At 36.5% G+C, this 17,466-nt stretch overlaps 1 protein-coding gene, 1 long non-coding RNA gene and 1 pseudogene across 2 annotated transcripts; 1 reads left to right on the top strand and 2 right to left on the bottom strand.

The window, feature by feature from the left end:
• Positions 1–441: 441 nt before the first annotated feature.
• Positions 442–2,043, bottom strand: LOC149393829 (uncharacterized). Its single transcript, XR_016299781.1, has 3 exons — positions 1,675–2,043; positions 1,210–1,474; positions 442–663 (listed from the first exon to the last, which is right to left on the bottom strand). It is a non-coding gene; the product is annotated as an uncharacterized LOC149393829 (long non-coding RNA).
• Positions 2,044–4,839: 2,796 nt separating this feature from the next.
• LOC149393828 (S-protein homolog 29-like) lies at positions 4,840–5,280 on the top strand. Its single transcript, XM_089618175.1, has one exon. The coding sequence runs from the start codon at positions 4,840–4,842 to the stop codon at positions 5,278–5,280; it is 441 nt and encodes a 146-aa protein (XP_089474301.1).
• A 4,307-nt stretch (positions 5,281–9,587) lies between these two features.
• LOC149393827 (TPR repeat-containing thioredoxin TTL4-like) lies at positions 9,588–16,192 on the bottom strand (annotated as a pseudogene).
• Between the last annotated feature and the right edge of the window lie 1,274 nt (positions 16,193–17,466).

Below are 17,466 nucleotides of genomic sequence, written 5' to 3'. Positions count from 1 at the left end.
CCACATCTGTTTCAACTTAAACTCCTTCATGCGGTCTTCATCTATAGAGAAAACATCATCATCAAATATTGTAAAAATTTCAGAAGAGCAAGCTAAAAAAACTCCTTGAGTGCATAATTTTCGGTTACCTGGGGTTATAGTTGCACACTTTATTGCAACGTTGTACCTACATAGATCGGGAAAAAAAGATAGCATTATATTAGGCAAAATCGCATAAATAGGCCTAGAGCATCGAAGATGCCTAACGAATTCAGTACACAAGAAAAGCAACAAGCTTAAACATGTGAAGATATCGAGTTTATGATCTATATAGCCTAAAAACATTGAGTTTACTATCTGTACGTCATTAAGATAAGGAACGGAAGAAGGTATCAGGTCGTACTTAAGAGTAGCTTCGGCACTTTCAATTGTAACTTTGTCATCAGTGGCGTCACGGTTTGGGAGACTGAGGTCAAAGTACTTTATATCCAACTCCACAAATGTGTGTGTGTGTGTGTGTGTATATATATATATATATATATATATATATACACATATAGTCGCGGAACATGCAAATATAAACGATAGAGACTGTAAAGAACTCGTTGATACTTGGAGATTTCACCATGGTAAAGAATACCTTTTCTTTTATCGATTGCCAAAATACTCTTGTCATTTCATCACCTTTGATATAAAAGTAAAACACATGTTAAGACGGAATCTAGTATTGCAAGTGAAAGATAAAAGCTTATATATGTATACATAATCTTCCAAGGTTTAAAGTTGACAATCAGAATTAATTTTCTTATGGGCAGATGACATGAAGGATTTAATTACATACTTTGGTGAAATTACATACAATCAGAATACATAATCTAGAAGCATACTTTGACTAGCTCAATTCTTTTAGTCTAATTATTTTATGGATCTAACTAGAGTGATTTGTCATGAAGTTGAACTTGTTGAGTTCTTATATATATCAGAACTTGTTGAGTGGATTGACGTATCATTATTTTAACACCCTAAGATCAGAAACATGGCCACACATAAAAAAAATTAAAAAAAATAAAATAAAAAATTGGGTTTTGCAATTCAGTCTTGCATTTTCCAGTGAGAACGTGTGAATTATATGGCATCCCTACTAAGAAAGCTTGAAACTTTGACAGAGTAAGAATCTGAAACAACGATTTGAGCTCGAAGAAAGCGAGAAAATAAAAAAGGGGTTTGTACCATCCATTTCGACAGTTGGATTGTCAACTCTAATCCTCTGAAATGCTTCCATTTGTGTCTCTTGCTCCGACCTAATTACTACCACACAGATAGAACCGATGATATTCAAAAAGCTCTCAGGTTCCCTTTCCTTTCCTCTTTCACCTTCTTCTTCTTCTGTAGTTATCAGTTATCACGCAAAAAAGGTCCCTATTCGTTCGTTACTTTTACCTTATTATGTTTATTGCCAAAAACATAATAAGTCTCCAAAACTCAGAGCAGCAACCTGAAAAATCAGAACAGCCAAAAATGAAAACTGGAAAACCTCAGACAACAACCGCGTCGCTGCGACCACGCAACTCGAAAACTCTCAATGAACATCACAACCAAGCCAAAACCTCAGATTTCACTCCGAAATCAAAACCCCCAAATCAAACTCCCAACCCTAACTTTCGAAATTCTTGGCTGAGAATGAAATCTCCTTACCTTGCTCGCGAAATCAACTCCCGGACGTTACTTCTCTCGCTCTCCGGCGTCTCCTCGTGGGCGGCGCGCTCAGCAGCTCGCGGCGGCGCTCGCTTCTTCTCAGCCCACGCGCGCGTCCAGTGGCCCGGTCTCGGTAGCTGTCGGCCTCGCTCTTCCTCCGCGGGCTCACTCCCTCGCTCTCTTCCTCTCTCTCGGTCTCTCGGTCTCCATCGGCCGATACTCTTCTCTCGGCTCTCTCTCTCTCTCTCTCATTCTCTCGGTCTCTCTCTTTCCCTTTCTCTCTTCTTTTCTTTTCTTCTTTCTTTTTTCCTTTCCCGATTCTTTGGTGAAAACAAATAAGAGGGAATCCCTAAAAAAAACAAACAAATAAGAGGGAACAAAATCCCGCTAAATTTTTAGACCAAATGTTTTGGACTTTTGGGTGCGACTTTGTCGCACCCAAAGGTATGTTTTGTGACTTTTGGGTGCGACTTTGTCGCACCTAAAGGTATGATAAACTTTTGGGTGCGACTTTTCGCACCCAAATTTAAAAAAATCAGCGAAATTTTTTGTGCGACTTTAGTGACATTTTGGTGCGAAAAGTCGCACCCGAAAGTAATTTTGGTGCGACTTTTAGGTGCGAAAAGTCGCACCCAAAAGTCATCCGCACCGAAAAACTGTATTTGTTGTAGTGCTCCGGCCACACCCCGCTGCTCTGAAACATCAAATACCATATTGATCTCATACTCGACATTGTTTTGTTGAACCGAACCCACTACCAGATGAGCCCGGCCTAGCATGAAGAGCTTCGGAAGTTGAAGACTCCTCCATAAAGATCACATCCGCGAGAGCCTAAGTCCGTGTGCGGTTCCCGCGCTCCTCACGCCAAAAAAGACTGCACATGGCGCATATGTGTGCATAGCCGTACCAATATTAAGATCACGGTTCGTTACTACTAGCTCGACGATCTCTTTGACCAATTGAGTAGTGCTCGAATTTTTAGTAAGTTGGATTTGAAGAGCGGGTACCACCATATTCGCATCCGACCCGGCAATAAAACCCGTGAAGGCCTCTACGAGTCGCTCGTCATGCCATTTGGGCCCTCTAATGCGCCGAGTACCTTAAAGCGAGTCATGAACCAAGCACTCATAATTCGTTGCTGTTTATTTCGATGATGTTTTGAATTATATTGCTAATCCTGCAACACCTCCGTGAGGTTCTCACCGTTTTTTTGCAGCCATGATGTTTACTCCGCTGCCACGATGTTTGTTTTTCTCAGCGACCGTGTAGAATTTCTCTGTTATTTTGTTTAAGCCGAGGGATGGAGCATGGCCGAATCGAAAGCCCACGATGTGGTGTCTTGGATGACCCCGCATACGGTCAATGAGGTTCAGAATTTTCACGGTCTCGCCTCGTTCTATCGCCTCTTTATTCCGCACTTTAGTTTGATCATGGTGCCGATTATCAAGAGCATAAAATTGGGGCGTATCAATTGGTCTTCACAAGCCGTGGATTCTTTTGAAATGATCAAGACCAAGCTCTCGGATTTCGCCCAACCATTTTTGCTACATAGCGACGTGTCAAAAGTCGGCATTGGCACCGTCCTTAGTCAAGGGAAGTGTAATATACAAACTTTTGTAACGCTCGACTTGTGAATTTGAATAAATAAATAAAGTCGACAAAAATGATTGTGGAAGTGAAAAAAAAAAATTTAGTGATTGAGAATCACGAGAATAATATTAAGGAATTTCTCGAATGAACGAGAAAACTATCGAGAATGGAAAATTAAGGATATTAACGTCTTCAATGTCAAAAGGGCTAGGCCGTCCTGGCCCGACACTTTCTTTCAAGTTAGAGAGACGTCTGGGTCTAGGTCCGACCCACCCTTTTATTGAAAGGTCGAGCCGAGCTGGGCCGTACCTAATTATGGCTTATAGGATTTAGGCAGATGAATCCATGCCAAACTTTCGACCCTCGGGGTTGAGGGTCGGGTCTCAGTCCAGGCTTGAAAATTGCCAAACATAGGCCTCAAAAAAGTTCAAACTAGAATTCTTACAAATATAATAAATAAATATTTTTAATTAAAAAAATACACTTTTAATAAAAATAACAAACATTTCGTAAAAAAAATAATAAAAAAAATTCATTAACAATAAAAATTAAAATTATGAGTCAAACGTTGTAGATGAATTTTTGTGACATCGCCATCGTTGTATAAATAAACTTATCGTATCCATAATAGCATTTTTTTTAACGGAATCCATACTAGCATCTTATGCGAGAAAAATATCAAATTAAAGAAAATTCGCATGACACTTTCAATTCTTTTATTATTATTATTATTATTATTATTATTATTATTATTATTATTATTATTATTATTATTATTATTATTACCATCGTTAAGGTTTTGTACTCTTATTTTTGGGTTTCTAATATTTCTATCTCAAATTTATAGTCCAATATTTGAACTATTAACGTTTTATTATTATTTTGTCAGTATTGCAAATTATCTATATATTACACGTAGTATTTCAAATAATCAATGCCTCGAAAACTTTGACAAAAATAAAAATTGTATCCCTACCTTATTTATCCATAAAAAAATTTACACTGTCTACAAAATCTACATTCAGTATGAACATGATAAGCGTGGTAGCTAGCTTGGTCTAGCGGTAATCTCACACTCACATCGACGGAGAGGTCATGGGTTCAAGCCCCCATGGGATGCAGAAATGCATGCCCCTTTATGATTTATTCTAATAAAATATGTAATCTTGGCCAATAGTGTCACCTACTATGTAATCTTGGCCGATAGTGCCACCTGCGCTTTGCACTGCTAATATATCATGTAATCCTGACCGATAGTGCCCCAACTCAAAAAAAAAAAAAAAAAAAAAAAAAAAAGTATGAACATGATAAGCATTAAGCAAACAGATTTCGTTTTCTATAATGAACTATTCTGATAAACTAAAATAAATCACAACCATCATAAAAATAGAAACATTTCTTCCGCAAATAAATAATCCAATTAGTTTAAAATCGTGTACATTAATCTATAAAACCATTTCCAATTATAACCACCCATCGACGGATATAAATATAAACAAACATAAACACCAATTACGATACCCAAAAATATCTTGTCAGTCAAAATACCCAGTTCCCTCCTACCAAAACATAACCATGTCTAATCTCCGTTTTCTATTAGCTGTTCTTGTCTTATTGTACGCAAGTAGGTTAAGCGAAGCAGGACTATGGGACCACAAGACTATCCGAATCACAAATGCCATATATCCACCAACCCAGCTCGGACTGCATTGCAAGTCGAAAGACGATGACCTCGGGTCTCAGGCTCTCCAAAACGGCCAGTCGTTTTCATGGAGATTCAGACCCAACTTCTTCGAAACCACAGAATTCTTCTGCAGATTCGAGTGGATTTTAAACGGCGTCGTTCAAAGCCGCTGGTTGACCATCTACAATAACGACAACAACGAGACGACGCTGTGTAATCAGTGTCTTTGGATGGCCAACGACGCTGGCGTGTGTCGCAAGGCATCGTGGACCAAAGCTGACGTTTGTGTTCCATGGAACCCGAGCAAGTCGTCTAAATCGTTAAAACACTAAGTAGAGTCTGTCTTTACTCCATTAATTATTTGTTAATTAATTATTTTTAATAATAAGAGGTTGATTTATTGAAGAAACATGTTTTTTACTATTACTTAATGGCTTACGCAATTTATAGAGACTAATAAATCTGCATACTGATTCAAACATGTCTGTTCAAATAATTTATGTCCGCCGGTAAAGTGACATTAATCATCCTTAACACTGAATTTGAATATTTCTGTGTTAACAAATTTAATTCGTGTAAAAATCCAATGCTTGAAAATCTGATCAAATACGTCCCATACCCAAAATTACACTATGTCTCTGTCAATTCTAAATTTTTTAAAGATTTTTACCTCTAATAGTGTGTGGAACATAACAGTCATGATATTGAAACGAGATTATTTCATAGACAATAATAGATAATATATATATATATATATATATATATATATATATATATATATATATAAGAAAAAACATAAATATACGTTGATCTGTGATGAAAGCAGCGGAGGAAGCGGTTGATCATCATAATTGAGATTGTTTTTACCCAACCCCGTCTCCGACACACACATCACTCGTATCTAGTAGCCCAATTTGTCATTTAATTGAGATTCTTTTTATGTGTGATAGAAATAAAACTGTTGTAAATATATTTATTTAGTAAATTATATTAACTAATCAAAAAGTAAACTCAATTTTTTATTTTAGTTGTGTATAGAAAATTAATTATGGTTTGAAACACTTGTTTAGTAACAAAATGCGCAGTTTTTAGCACTTTGTTTGTTTCGTAACAATGTTAAGTTGATTGTTACATATTGTTGAGTTGATTGTTCGATTGATCGCATTGTTTTGACCCAGCCACGAATGCTCAGTTTTTCTGGTTGATATATTAAGATTATTTGTGTTAAAATAAAAATGAATCTTTGGGATTTCAGTGAGTCCATAATAGGGGGAAACACTCAACCTAAATTTGGCCAAAATAATATCTTAGATTAATTATAAGTTGCGGACACTATATAATTATCTTTGAATGTTTATTTAGCGAAATGTCAAATTCAAATCATAATTAGAATTCTAAGAATAATCGTGTGAGTTTAGATTTTCATAATGGATTACCAGAAATAATTTCGTGGAACAATGAGCTTCTTGAGGCTATTTTTTAAGAGCGTGTGTTGTGTATTTTCCTTAATGCACTCAAGATATATTTCACGATCAATAATCTTAAAGTCTGACAAGATTTCATTCTTAATTTGTTGCCCTTACTTATATTTTTTTGGATATTTGCCCCAAACGTTTATGCCACAATATTAAGCAGATGATTAATAAATCATATTTACTATCAATTATAATGCAATGTTAATAACTTCCTAATGAAAATGTTGTAAATCTTTAGCTTTTACAAACCATCGCAAAGAATAACGTAAACAGGCACATTTTTTTTTTTTTTTTTTAAATGAAACATTCAGAACCAAATTGAAAGAATACATTGCTGCATTTCAGTTTAAACAATGTAATACAATTATGAGAAATAGATGACATAAAAGTTTTGAATAAAGTCCAAATAATGAATAGATGTCTAAAATCTTAATGGTAAGTTAAATCGCCTTCAACAATATTTTGGGGAATTGACGCTAATAATACCATCTCAATGTAACTTATCAAATTTAGCCCAAAACTAAAAAATTGGCAAAAGTAGTACTTGTGATAGGTGAGAGAAATTAATTTTTCCCCAACTACCCTCAACCCTACCATCTCCTCATTTACGTTTTTTTTCTTCTGAAAACCAAGTTTGGCCGATTTTTTTTTCTCTTCTTCTCCCTCATTTGGGCTGGAGAACTTGACGAAGCTTCCATGAGTTCTTCATCACTTGGGTCGCCGGAATCTTGCTCGTCGACAGTAAGTTTCCTAGACCCATTTTAAACTCATTTTACAATAATGCTAAACCCATCTTAAACCCATTTTGCAATAATGTTTGAAGAAGTTTCCTGCAAATCCAAGGTTGTTCATCAAAACTTCAAGATCCAAGGTTCTTCTTCCTGCAAATCCAAGATTCAAAACTTCTTCAAACATATTTTGGTAAGTTCGTCCTATTTTTAACATATAAGAACATGTTTAATTGTTTTGTTTCATTTTGAAATAGGTTTCACTGCTTTGTGTGTGATTATTCTGTCAAAAATGGCGTTTTTTTGTTGATGTCCCGACTTTTCCAAAGTGTCGCAGAGTGGATCCACTTCGTGACACAAGTGTCACGAACTGGATTCACTCCATGAAACATGTGTCACGAACTGGATTCACTCCGTGACACCCTGGAAAAGTCGGGACATTAACAAAAAAACGCCATTTTTGACAAACTAATCACACACAAACGCAATGGTGTCTCAGCAAATATGCAGGTATATTTAATTAATTTTGGTTATTATGTTATGTTTATTATGTGTTTTTAATTTGGCAAATTTGGCACGAAATGATTTGAGTCCATGACACATGTATCACGGACTGAATTCACTTTGTGACACATGTGACACAGACTCAGGTCATTTCTGACACATGTGTCACGGACTCGGGTCATTTCGTGACAAATCTGTCACGGACTGAGGTGATTACGTGACACATCTGTCACGGAGTGACATAAACTAACGACACAACTTATGTTTAAATATGTTTATATGCTAAGCATAGCGGGAAGTTGGTACAACCGGGCGTATAACAAAAGGGTGGTACGTTTACGCTTTTACTGTCTACCAACTTGAATTACCCAAGCTTGATGCAAACATTGTACGCTCAGTTGAACGTGACCCCTGCAACGCATTCAATCATCGTCAAACATGAAGCTGACGGGCTCATACAAACATTTTTTTAAAGTTTTCTTGTTTATCCTTTAATGTTTAGAACTTTCTTTGTGTTTTGATATGTATTCCATTTTCAATGTTTTGAACTTCATTGGTGTTGGATTTATTGATAAGAATGGTTTATAAAGCGACAAATCTGTCACCTCATTTCGTAACAAATGTGTCACGAAATCACATCATTTTGTGATAGATGTGTCACGGACTCAAATCATTTCGTGACACATCTGTCACGGACTCAGTTCATTTCGTGACAGATGTGTCACGAAATCACCTCATTTCGTGACACATCTGTCACGAAATGAGGTGATTTCGTGACAAATCATTTGACTTCGAGACAAATGTGTTGACAATCATATACACACGTACAACACATGAGGAATGAAATCAAGTACTTTAAGTAGTACGAATGTTAACAATCATACACACACATACATACAGTTATAAACACATACGTATAATCATACACACATATATATATAGTTATAAACACATACGTACAGTCGTACAAACATAATTTTAAGTAGCATCCAGATTGGCATTGCCACGTGTGTGTAGTTTAAGCGTCCGTGTCGGTATAGTTCGGTGGTCATCTTCTGCCTGTATATGCACATGTCCTCTTGATAAAAAAAAAACATGCCACAATCATTTCTGAAGGAAAAAAAACATGTGTAAATTAAAATGTGTCATTAAGAATGTGAATTTAAGAAATAAAAATTTGGTCGAGTAAGAGAGTGAGGAAATTGTCTAATCCCCCGTGAAAGGTGAACCCGAAACCTTCTATGTTGGCTTCGGGTACACACCTTTTAGACTTCTACACATATAAGTCAATGACATAATAAGTGAAACAATTACATAAAATAAATTACATCAAGTATGTGGCACGAACTGATTGATTTCATGACCGATGTATCACGAACTCGCCCACTTCGTGACCGATGTGTCACGAACTCATTCACTCTGTGACCGATGTGTCACGAAGTGGGTGAGTCTGTGACACTTTAGTCACGAAGTGGGCGAGTTCGTGACACATCGGTCACGAAATCAATCATTTGTTACCGATATGTCACGAAATCAAACACTTCGTATCCAAATGGGTTTGTCACACTTACCTTTCGGGAAATCGGAGTTGACGGATTCTCCAAGGCCGCCACAACGCCTGAAATCTCGACTGTGTTTTTACTCTGTATTAACCACAAAACAACCCAATCATCATAAATAAGCCACATAGGTCACAAAAAAACGTAAAAAAGCACCTAATATCCAAAGGGGTATCTTAGTTTATATTCCATACCTTTTTAATCTTAGGTGCGACAATGAACGCGTTATCGTCGGAATTATTTGCCGGCTCATCAATCTTCCTTTTTCTATTTTTTTTCTCTAATTGGAGTTTCCTTTCCCTTAAAATAAATAGAGACAGAAAGAAAAATAAAATCAATGAAACAATTTTTGTACCTGATTATGTCACAGGTAAATAATAATAATAATTTTAAAAAAAAAATAAGACCAGTAAAATTCTAGTATGAAATGATGAATCGAAGAAATTTGAATAGAAAGAGCAGAAAATGAAAAGAGAAAGAATTGTGATTCTTTTAGAGAACACAGTTTCTCACAGACTCCTCAAGAAAGTGATGATTTGGGCGTACCATCTCCTTCGTCTTTTCTCCGTTCTTGTACACCTTGATCGTCGGAACCGCTCTTATGCTCTCGGCTTTCGCCACAGACAAGCTCTCTTCTACGTCGACCTAAAAACCGGAAAAAATAAAATAAAATAATAACACATACTTTTACTTGAAATCCTCAAACATATGCTATTTCGCAAACGTCTGTATGAAATGTTTCGAAAAATATAATGCAGCAAAAGAAATGACATAGTTTTTTGTGACAAGAACGGTCCTTCTATTATACCTTGAAGAATTTAATAGACGGATATCTAACGCACAACATGTTCATGAATTGAGATATTTACTCGCACTGTTCGTTCGATGCAACTTTGAAATGAACGACCGACACATCTGAAACTCCGCACTCGTTTTTTCGTTAGACGAGGATCGTGTCAAAAAGCATAATAGGCATTAAAAGGTAAAAGAGCAAAAAAGAAAAGCATAAATTAGATTGAAACTCACAAGGCATGGATATTACAGCTTTGAACTTTTTATTATTATTAACGGTGTCGTCGTGATACTTCTTCAACGCGACTTGAGCACGATGTAAGGACTCGGCAACCTCGGCGTCCCCGGGAAGTTCTCTTCTCAATACCTCGTAGTCTCTCACAGCCTCGGCCCATTTTTCAAGCTAAACCCATCAAGTAATACATTAAGCATATTCATTTGAGTCATTTTACTAGAGCACAAACTATATATTTTTGTAAACATTTCGTTCATTTAAAACACTGCAAAATCAATCATTCGATTAATACTATTTCTGCTCTAATAACAAACTAGTAGACCTAAATGTCGAATCTACACCCACAGTCTAACAACTCATTCTTACTCGCTCCAAAACAAAATCTCCAAGGATTGCTCTCTCTTGACGAGCTTTTTTTTTCACCTTCCAAACCAAGCTAAAAAAACCAGCCCAAACCTAGCTCAAAAGACCAACACCGATTTTCTCAGAACTTCTCACACAATCCTTCCACTCCCACACCACAGTCACGCAACAAGAAACACTCACCAGAAATAGAGAGAAGCGAGCCTCTGGTGAGCCCGGCCGTAGCTCGGATCGATCCTGACGGCCTCCTCGCACTCCCTGGCGGCCTTGCCGAGCCTCCCAGCGCGGTCAGCGCCGCCGCGCGGTTTCCTCTGTACGCAAGGTTCTCCGGCGAAGCCTGTATGGCTCGATCGTACATCGCCATAGTCTTCACGATCTTCCCTGTCGGACATATGTTCCCGCTCGGGAAAAATCCGCTTCCGTTTCCGCTTCCGATTCCGCCGAAGCTCGATGACGGCGATGAGGTGATGGCGGCGGGGAAATTGGCGTTGGTGGAGCCAAAGCTTCCACCGGCGTAGATCAGTGGAGGTTCGACAGAGATGGATCTTCGGTGCCGGGGCGGGGGGCGTTTTTTGAGCGAGAAAGAAAGAGAAAGAGAAAGAGATGGAAAGAGAGAGTGGGGGGGGGGGGGGGGGGGGGGGGGGGGGGGGGAAGAAATCACTGGCTTTCTTCACGTGGGTTGAGTTCGCGTGGAGGTTGAGTTCGCTTGGGTTGAGCAACAAAGAAGATGAAGAGGTGTACGAGTGAAGTTTTTAGAAAACAGAGGGAATTGGTTTGGTTTTTCATTTAAATGAATTTTGAGGGTATAATAGTTTTACCCATCGGATTAGGTGTTTGGGTAAGTGACATTCATTTAGTATTATTAGTGTCAATATCCCCGATATTTTTTACTTGGTTTTCCATATAAATGAATTTCTCTTTTTTTTTTTTTTGAGGGATGAATTTCTCATTTTGTCTTAATTTTTGGGTTACAAAGAATCTATACATCATATGTGAAAAGTGATTAGTACAGTCCTTCAAGTATTATAAATAACATCAGCTAAATTTTATCAAAATACACTAAAGCATTGAGCTTACCCTTTCTTTGTAACCACGTTTTACGTTTAAGGAAATAATCATGATTATCTTCATTTTTTTTTCTACATAAATAAGATTTATTAATTATTGCTAATTTCCTTCTTACATATTTGAGGAGATTACTTATTAAGTTTTGATAGTTTTTGCTTGTCTGTTCCTTTAATTCTTCCATGGTTTCTTTCTAAGTTTTTCTTATTAATTGAATGATTTTTAAGTTTCTTAGGCCTATATTTCTCTTGAATGAGAATTCATTTTAGTTCATGTAAATTCCATTTATAACACACATAATGGTATAAACGAGAATATGTATATGATATAAGGCACATATTCAAATCCTCAATAGTTGTTAGCATTTTATGTAGGTACTTCATACAGCGCACATTATATGGTCCCCATACACTATAATAAATAATGCTTTTGGATATGATTTTTGTCGCATCCAAAACCCAAAAAGTCACATCTAGTTTGTCTTTGGATGTGACAAAAGTCGCATCCAATTCCCCGTTAACGTTATTAGGTGAAACTAGTCGCATATAAAAGTGCGTGATTTTGGATTTGACAATTTGGATTTGACTAGTCGCATCCAAAAATTTTCCCGTAAAAACATGTGAACTCTTTGGATGCGATTAACCGCATCAAAAAGCCTTTTCCGCGCTTTGGCGGGTTGTTTTAGGATACGACTTCGTTGCATATATTTTATTTATTTATTTTATTTTTATATAAATATATAAAATAAAATGAAATCAATTCAAAACTATTATAAAAAATATTGCAATAATTTTATAGAAGTGAGAATCCAGGCCATATTCATCAAAAGTGGCCTGGATTCAAAGACTATATTTGTCCTAGTGATAGATAATATACGTGAGAATGTTGTCTAGTATCCCTACTGTGTTGTAGACAGGGGAGGACTCATGTTTAGTCTGGCGTGGCCCGGGTGGCCCCTAACTTTTGTGAAACTTTTATAAATATCTCTTTTTAATATGGATATTTTAAAACATATATACAAAATTATAAAAATTTCATTATTATTTCATTTGTTTTATAAAATTTCATAACTATCTTATTATTATTTTATAAGCTTTAAAGGGTTTAACTTCTTCTTGCCTATCGGCCTAACGATATAAATCACTTAAAAAACAAAACACACAACCTCTTGTAGTGTATGTGAATAATAATAATAATATAATAACTATTGAATAATGAAATTATAAAAATATGTAATAGTATAAATTTAAGTGTAGGTGGTCTTAGCCGTATTAATTAAATAGTATTTCGGTGGTGATAATTTTAATTTAATATATAACAATAAAAATTAAGAGCGTTTAAATCATCTAAAAAATCAAATCTTCCGGTGAAAAGTTACATTAATTATTTTGCTTGAACATTCGAGTGTTGATTTTACAGGTTCACTTACAATTTATATGTGATTATTACTATTGATGTCGAAATCTCAACAATCACAAATATTATTTAAGATATATTTATTTGATTTATTTAATGGGTCTCAAAAAGACTTCGTATAAGAAACAAATGATATTTAATTAAAAGGAATATTAATACGAAACAATAAAAGAATAATCTTTATTGATATATGCTGCTTACAAGGAGACGAAGTGTCGAACTCAAGTAAGCGAGCTCAACAGATTTAAAGATTTTGAATAAGTACGTAATATAGAGTGAAAGCTTGTGTGTGCGAAAATGAATAAAACAATTATTATTTATACGCGAAGAAATGACTGTCTGTTGGATACGTGTTTATCAGCTAATCCTCGCCACGTCGTGGACTGCTCAAGTCTTAGATCCGATCTTCTCGGCAAGATTGCGGGTTGACCAGGACGTCGTTACTTGGCTAGGTCAGCATGAGCGAACTGGATCACTTTTCTGTAAACTGGGATTGGGCTTCTCCTCCTCGAGCCGAACTGTATCAATTATTGGGCATTTGGAAGAACCGAAGCCCAATAAATAAATAAATTTATTTTGTATACCCCCACAATTACCTAGGGCCAACTTTTAATTTTTTCACGTCTTAAATTAAATCGTTCAATTCAAATTATCACGCAACGAAACAAACTTGCAGTTCCAAATCAGTGTCTAAAAACTTATGATTGCGACGAACAATTCTTAGAACCGGTGATAACTTGGATTAGTTATTTTGTTTGAACATTCGAGTGTAGATTTTATCAGATCTCTTACAATTTATATGTGATGATTACTTAAGACCAATTTTTTTTTATCACATATGTAATTAAATCGTTCAATTCAAGTTATCACCCAACGAGACAAAGTTGCAGTCCCAAACCGGTGTCTAAAAATCTAGACCATTCAAAACTATTTGGAAAATAGAGTTTAAACCGTACAAAATAAGAAAATAAATTAAAGAAGACTATATCATACTCTTAGATTTGTCCGGTTCGATTTAGTTGGAATGGATACTGTTTTGACTATATATTTTTTACTTTACAAATTTAAATAAATATATATTTAAAAAAAAAAACCATTTTACACACTCACTAAGAAATTCACTATTTTAATTTAATGATTTTTATTAGACATTTTGAATATTATTTTTATACGATGTTTATATATATATATTTTTTTTAATTATTTTTCACCATTTCAACTTGAATTTTCGGGTCCACCCCTGGTTTAGATACATTTGGTGAATTAAACTCTTTATTATTCGTCGGCGAATATTTCTAATTCTCTATCCATCAAGAAGTCCTTGTTTTTATAACATTGGAAAAGTAAAAACTATTTTTTCATGATGTCTCTTGCGGTGTTCTAACAAGTTATGAAACAATTTATCAATTTAGTAGATTAGGTAAACTAAAATAAAATATAAGTAAAGAGATGATGAGTTGGTAACCCATTTCGGTCAATCGTGCCTACTTCTGGAAGGATGACACTCCCAGTGAAAACAGAATTTCAGTAGACGGTGGAAAAAGTATAACAATGGAAACCCATGCTTTCTAACCAATGCTCCCCCTATGTTTGAGCTCATCTCACTTTACATTCAATACACTCCCCAAGTATTTAGACGAATGCTTATAACAATGCGTGTTTTACAATACTCGAAAATACTCAAAACCAACTATGTAAACAAGCTCCAACAAAATCTCTTAAGAACAACAGAGTAAAATGCACATAAAAAAAAGTTTTTGGTGATGACAAATCTCACAAAACCTCACTGTGTAACCCTACCAAAGAGGGTAAACATTGTTTATATATGACACATTCTCAGCTGTGTGTCCTTGGCTAGCGTTTCCCAATCCACTTGGTAAAACCTCATTGGTTGATCATAAAAAGCACGGAAGCATAATAGACAAAAAGATAGACTGTAGAAATTCCATGTGACACAACCTGACGTTGAAAGTAAACTTAATGTCACAGCCCAAATGTTTCCAACATCTCTTATAACAACAAGTTTTTCCAATAACAAAAACAGCCAATACCAAGTAACAACAAATTTCCATTTGGCTTTTTGTAGGCAAAACACACAGTGACCAATGACTAGAGAAACTCACTCAAAAAAGAGCCTGGAGACAAGAGCACACGATCAAACAAAGTCGGCACAGATTTTCATGTCCTAGTGACTTACAGAGATTTAAACATAGAAGTCTTCATAATCATAAAGAGAGAGAGTTTTAGATATCCAAATATCATACACAGCACACAAAAACTAATCACCCTTGTTTGTCTAAAGAAAGTCAAAGAGAGGTCATGGAGAAGAATAAAACAACCAAGGTACCAGAATAAAATCAAGTCTCAGAACCATGGCGTGAAGATAGAGGGATAATAACCATACAGACTAGAACAAAAAAAAGGTTCATGTGGTACCAATATGAAATATAGACTAATCAAACAATGGTGGAAGGGTTCTGATGCGCATCTCCAGTAGTAGCAGAAGCAGCAGGTCGAAGCAGAGTTGGAAGGATTCATCATCTTCATGACATTGTCTATCTCTCGTTTTCTGTCAGAAGCCTTCTTGATCACATCCTCAAGATGCTTGAGCTCACATATAAGCGTCCATGCAGTAAGATACCTTAGCTAGGAGGACATCGAAGACACAACGGGAGCTTTGGTAGACATGGAGCAAGACTGAGGTACACGAACTGAGGTGGACATGCTGATATGTTTGTAGCAGGGTAAGACTGAAAGACCTTGTAGTTGAACGAAATCATTCCGAGAGCAACAAGAAAAGACTTCACCTTTTCTTCTTTCACTATGTCGGTATGCTACTTGAGAATCAGACCACATAGCAAGGACGGGTATACAATGGGGAGCTTGATAGCTTCTGACCCTGCATCCCTAATCAATTGTTCACACACAAATTTTCCATAGTCTAGTGTAGCACATGTTCCCACTTGGTGAGTGAACTGCGTCAGGTTGAGGGAGATGCCGATGAAGTGAGCAGACGGGGCCCAATTCTTGACTCCAATCATATGAAGAATGGAGTACTTGGTATGCTTAGTTTCGAGGAAGGGTAGAGACCCTTCTCTGGCCACCATCTCTTGTCTTTCCCACTTGTGATGTACTTAACCTGATCTACCTTTGAAGGAAGAGGATCCAGTGAAGAGGGAGGGATCCTTTCTAGATAGTCCTTAACGGCGCGAGGAGAGAAATTAATGTACTTCCCATAAACATATGCCTTCAAATAGTAGGAAATACAATATCTTTGATCTTCTAAGGGATATTGAGAAAAACTCTCTGACTAAGTAACCATGGTAGGCACCAATGTTCGTAATAGTCATCATCAAATCAGCATCTTTGATGAGTTGAACGATCTCTGAGCATTTTCATGGCTTCTTCTAGAGAACAAATTCAAGAAAAATGCTCCTCTTGACCACTAACTTCAAACGGCTAGCATCTTGAAAATAGTGGAAAAGAAATGTCATCCAAAGGAACATCTTCTTTCAGAATTCCACTATGCCTCTTCTTCTTCTTCCAAGATGCTGGTGACGTAGTCAGACACATCTCCAGGAACATAGTGTTCATCAACAACTTTCTTTCCTTAATTTCTTCTTCTTCTTCTCAGCCTTCTTCTTCTTCTTCAAAGTAGGATCATCAACTTCAACACTCTTACTTTTCTTCTATTGATCAGGCTTCTTCTTCTTAACATCCTTCTTCTTCGTTTGTCCCTTTGGAAGCAACCGGCGGGCTCTTCACAGAGGTGGGAGTATCGCCGCTCATGGCCCTGACCATGTCTTCTTCTAAAATGGTGTTCACCATTTTGTAATGAGAGTCGGTCTTATGAGTCCCCTTAGCAATGTCCTCAGAATTATACCCTGATCCCCTAATATAAGCAACCATCTGGGCCAGAATTCGATTGTCATCAGTGTTTTTTTTTGTTCAGCATGCAGATTAGTACCCTAACTATCCTATATGGACTTTGGAGATGTCAATTCTTCTGAAGCAGACACATCAAGAGATGGTTTCTCAAATATTTTCTCAATTTCAGCTTCACTAGCACCAGAAGAACTGATGTTCTTGGACTTGTCAGTCCCAACATCTAAGCTCAATATGGCCGACACAACTATCCCGTAATCACCACCCAATCACATTGTTCTTAGGACCCTCAAGGTCAACTAGTTTCTCAGTATCTCTAGTGTTAGGAACAAGAGGGGGATTACAGTGTTCCACATTTCTAGTGATTTCAGGTTCGACGGTGAGCGGAGGTGTTGCATGTAAGTCAAACTTCGAGTAGACTGTGGTGGAAGTAACTCTTATGACATAAACAATTCCCAGGGGTCTATTGGGAATAGGAGGAGGAATTTCATATTTC

This window comes from Urtica dioica, chromosome 6 (genome assembly GCF_054948205.1).
Source record: "Urtica dioica subsp. dioica isolate 48M chromosome 6, U.dioica_male_clone48M_v1_H2, whole genome shotgun sequence".
NCBI classification, from domain to species: domain Eukaryota; kingdom Viridiplantae; phylum Streptophyta; class Magnoliopsida; order Rosales; family Urticaceae; genus Urtica; species Urtica dioica.
This window is presented reverse-complemented; position numbering and strand designations above follow the sequence as displayed.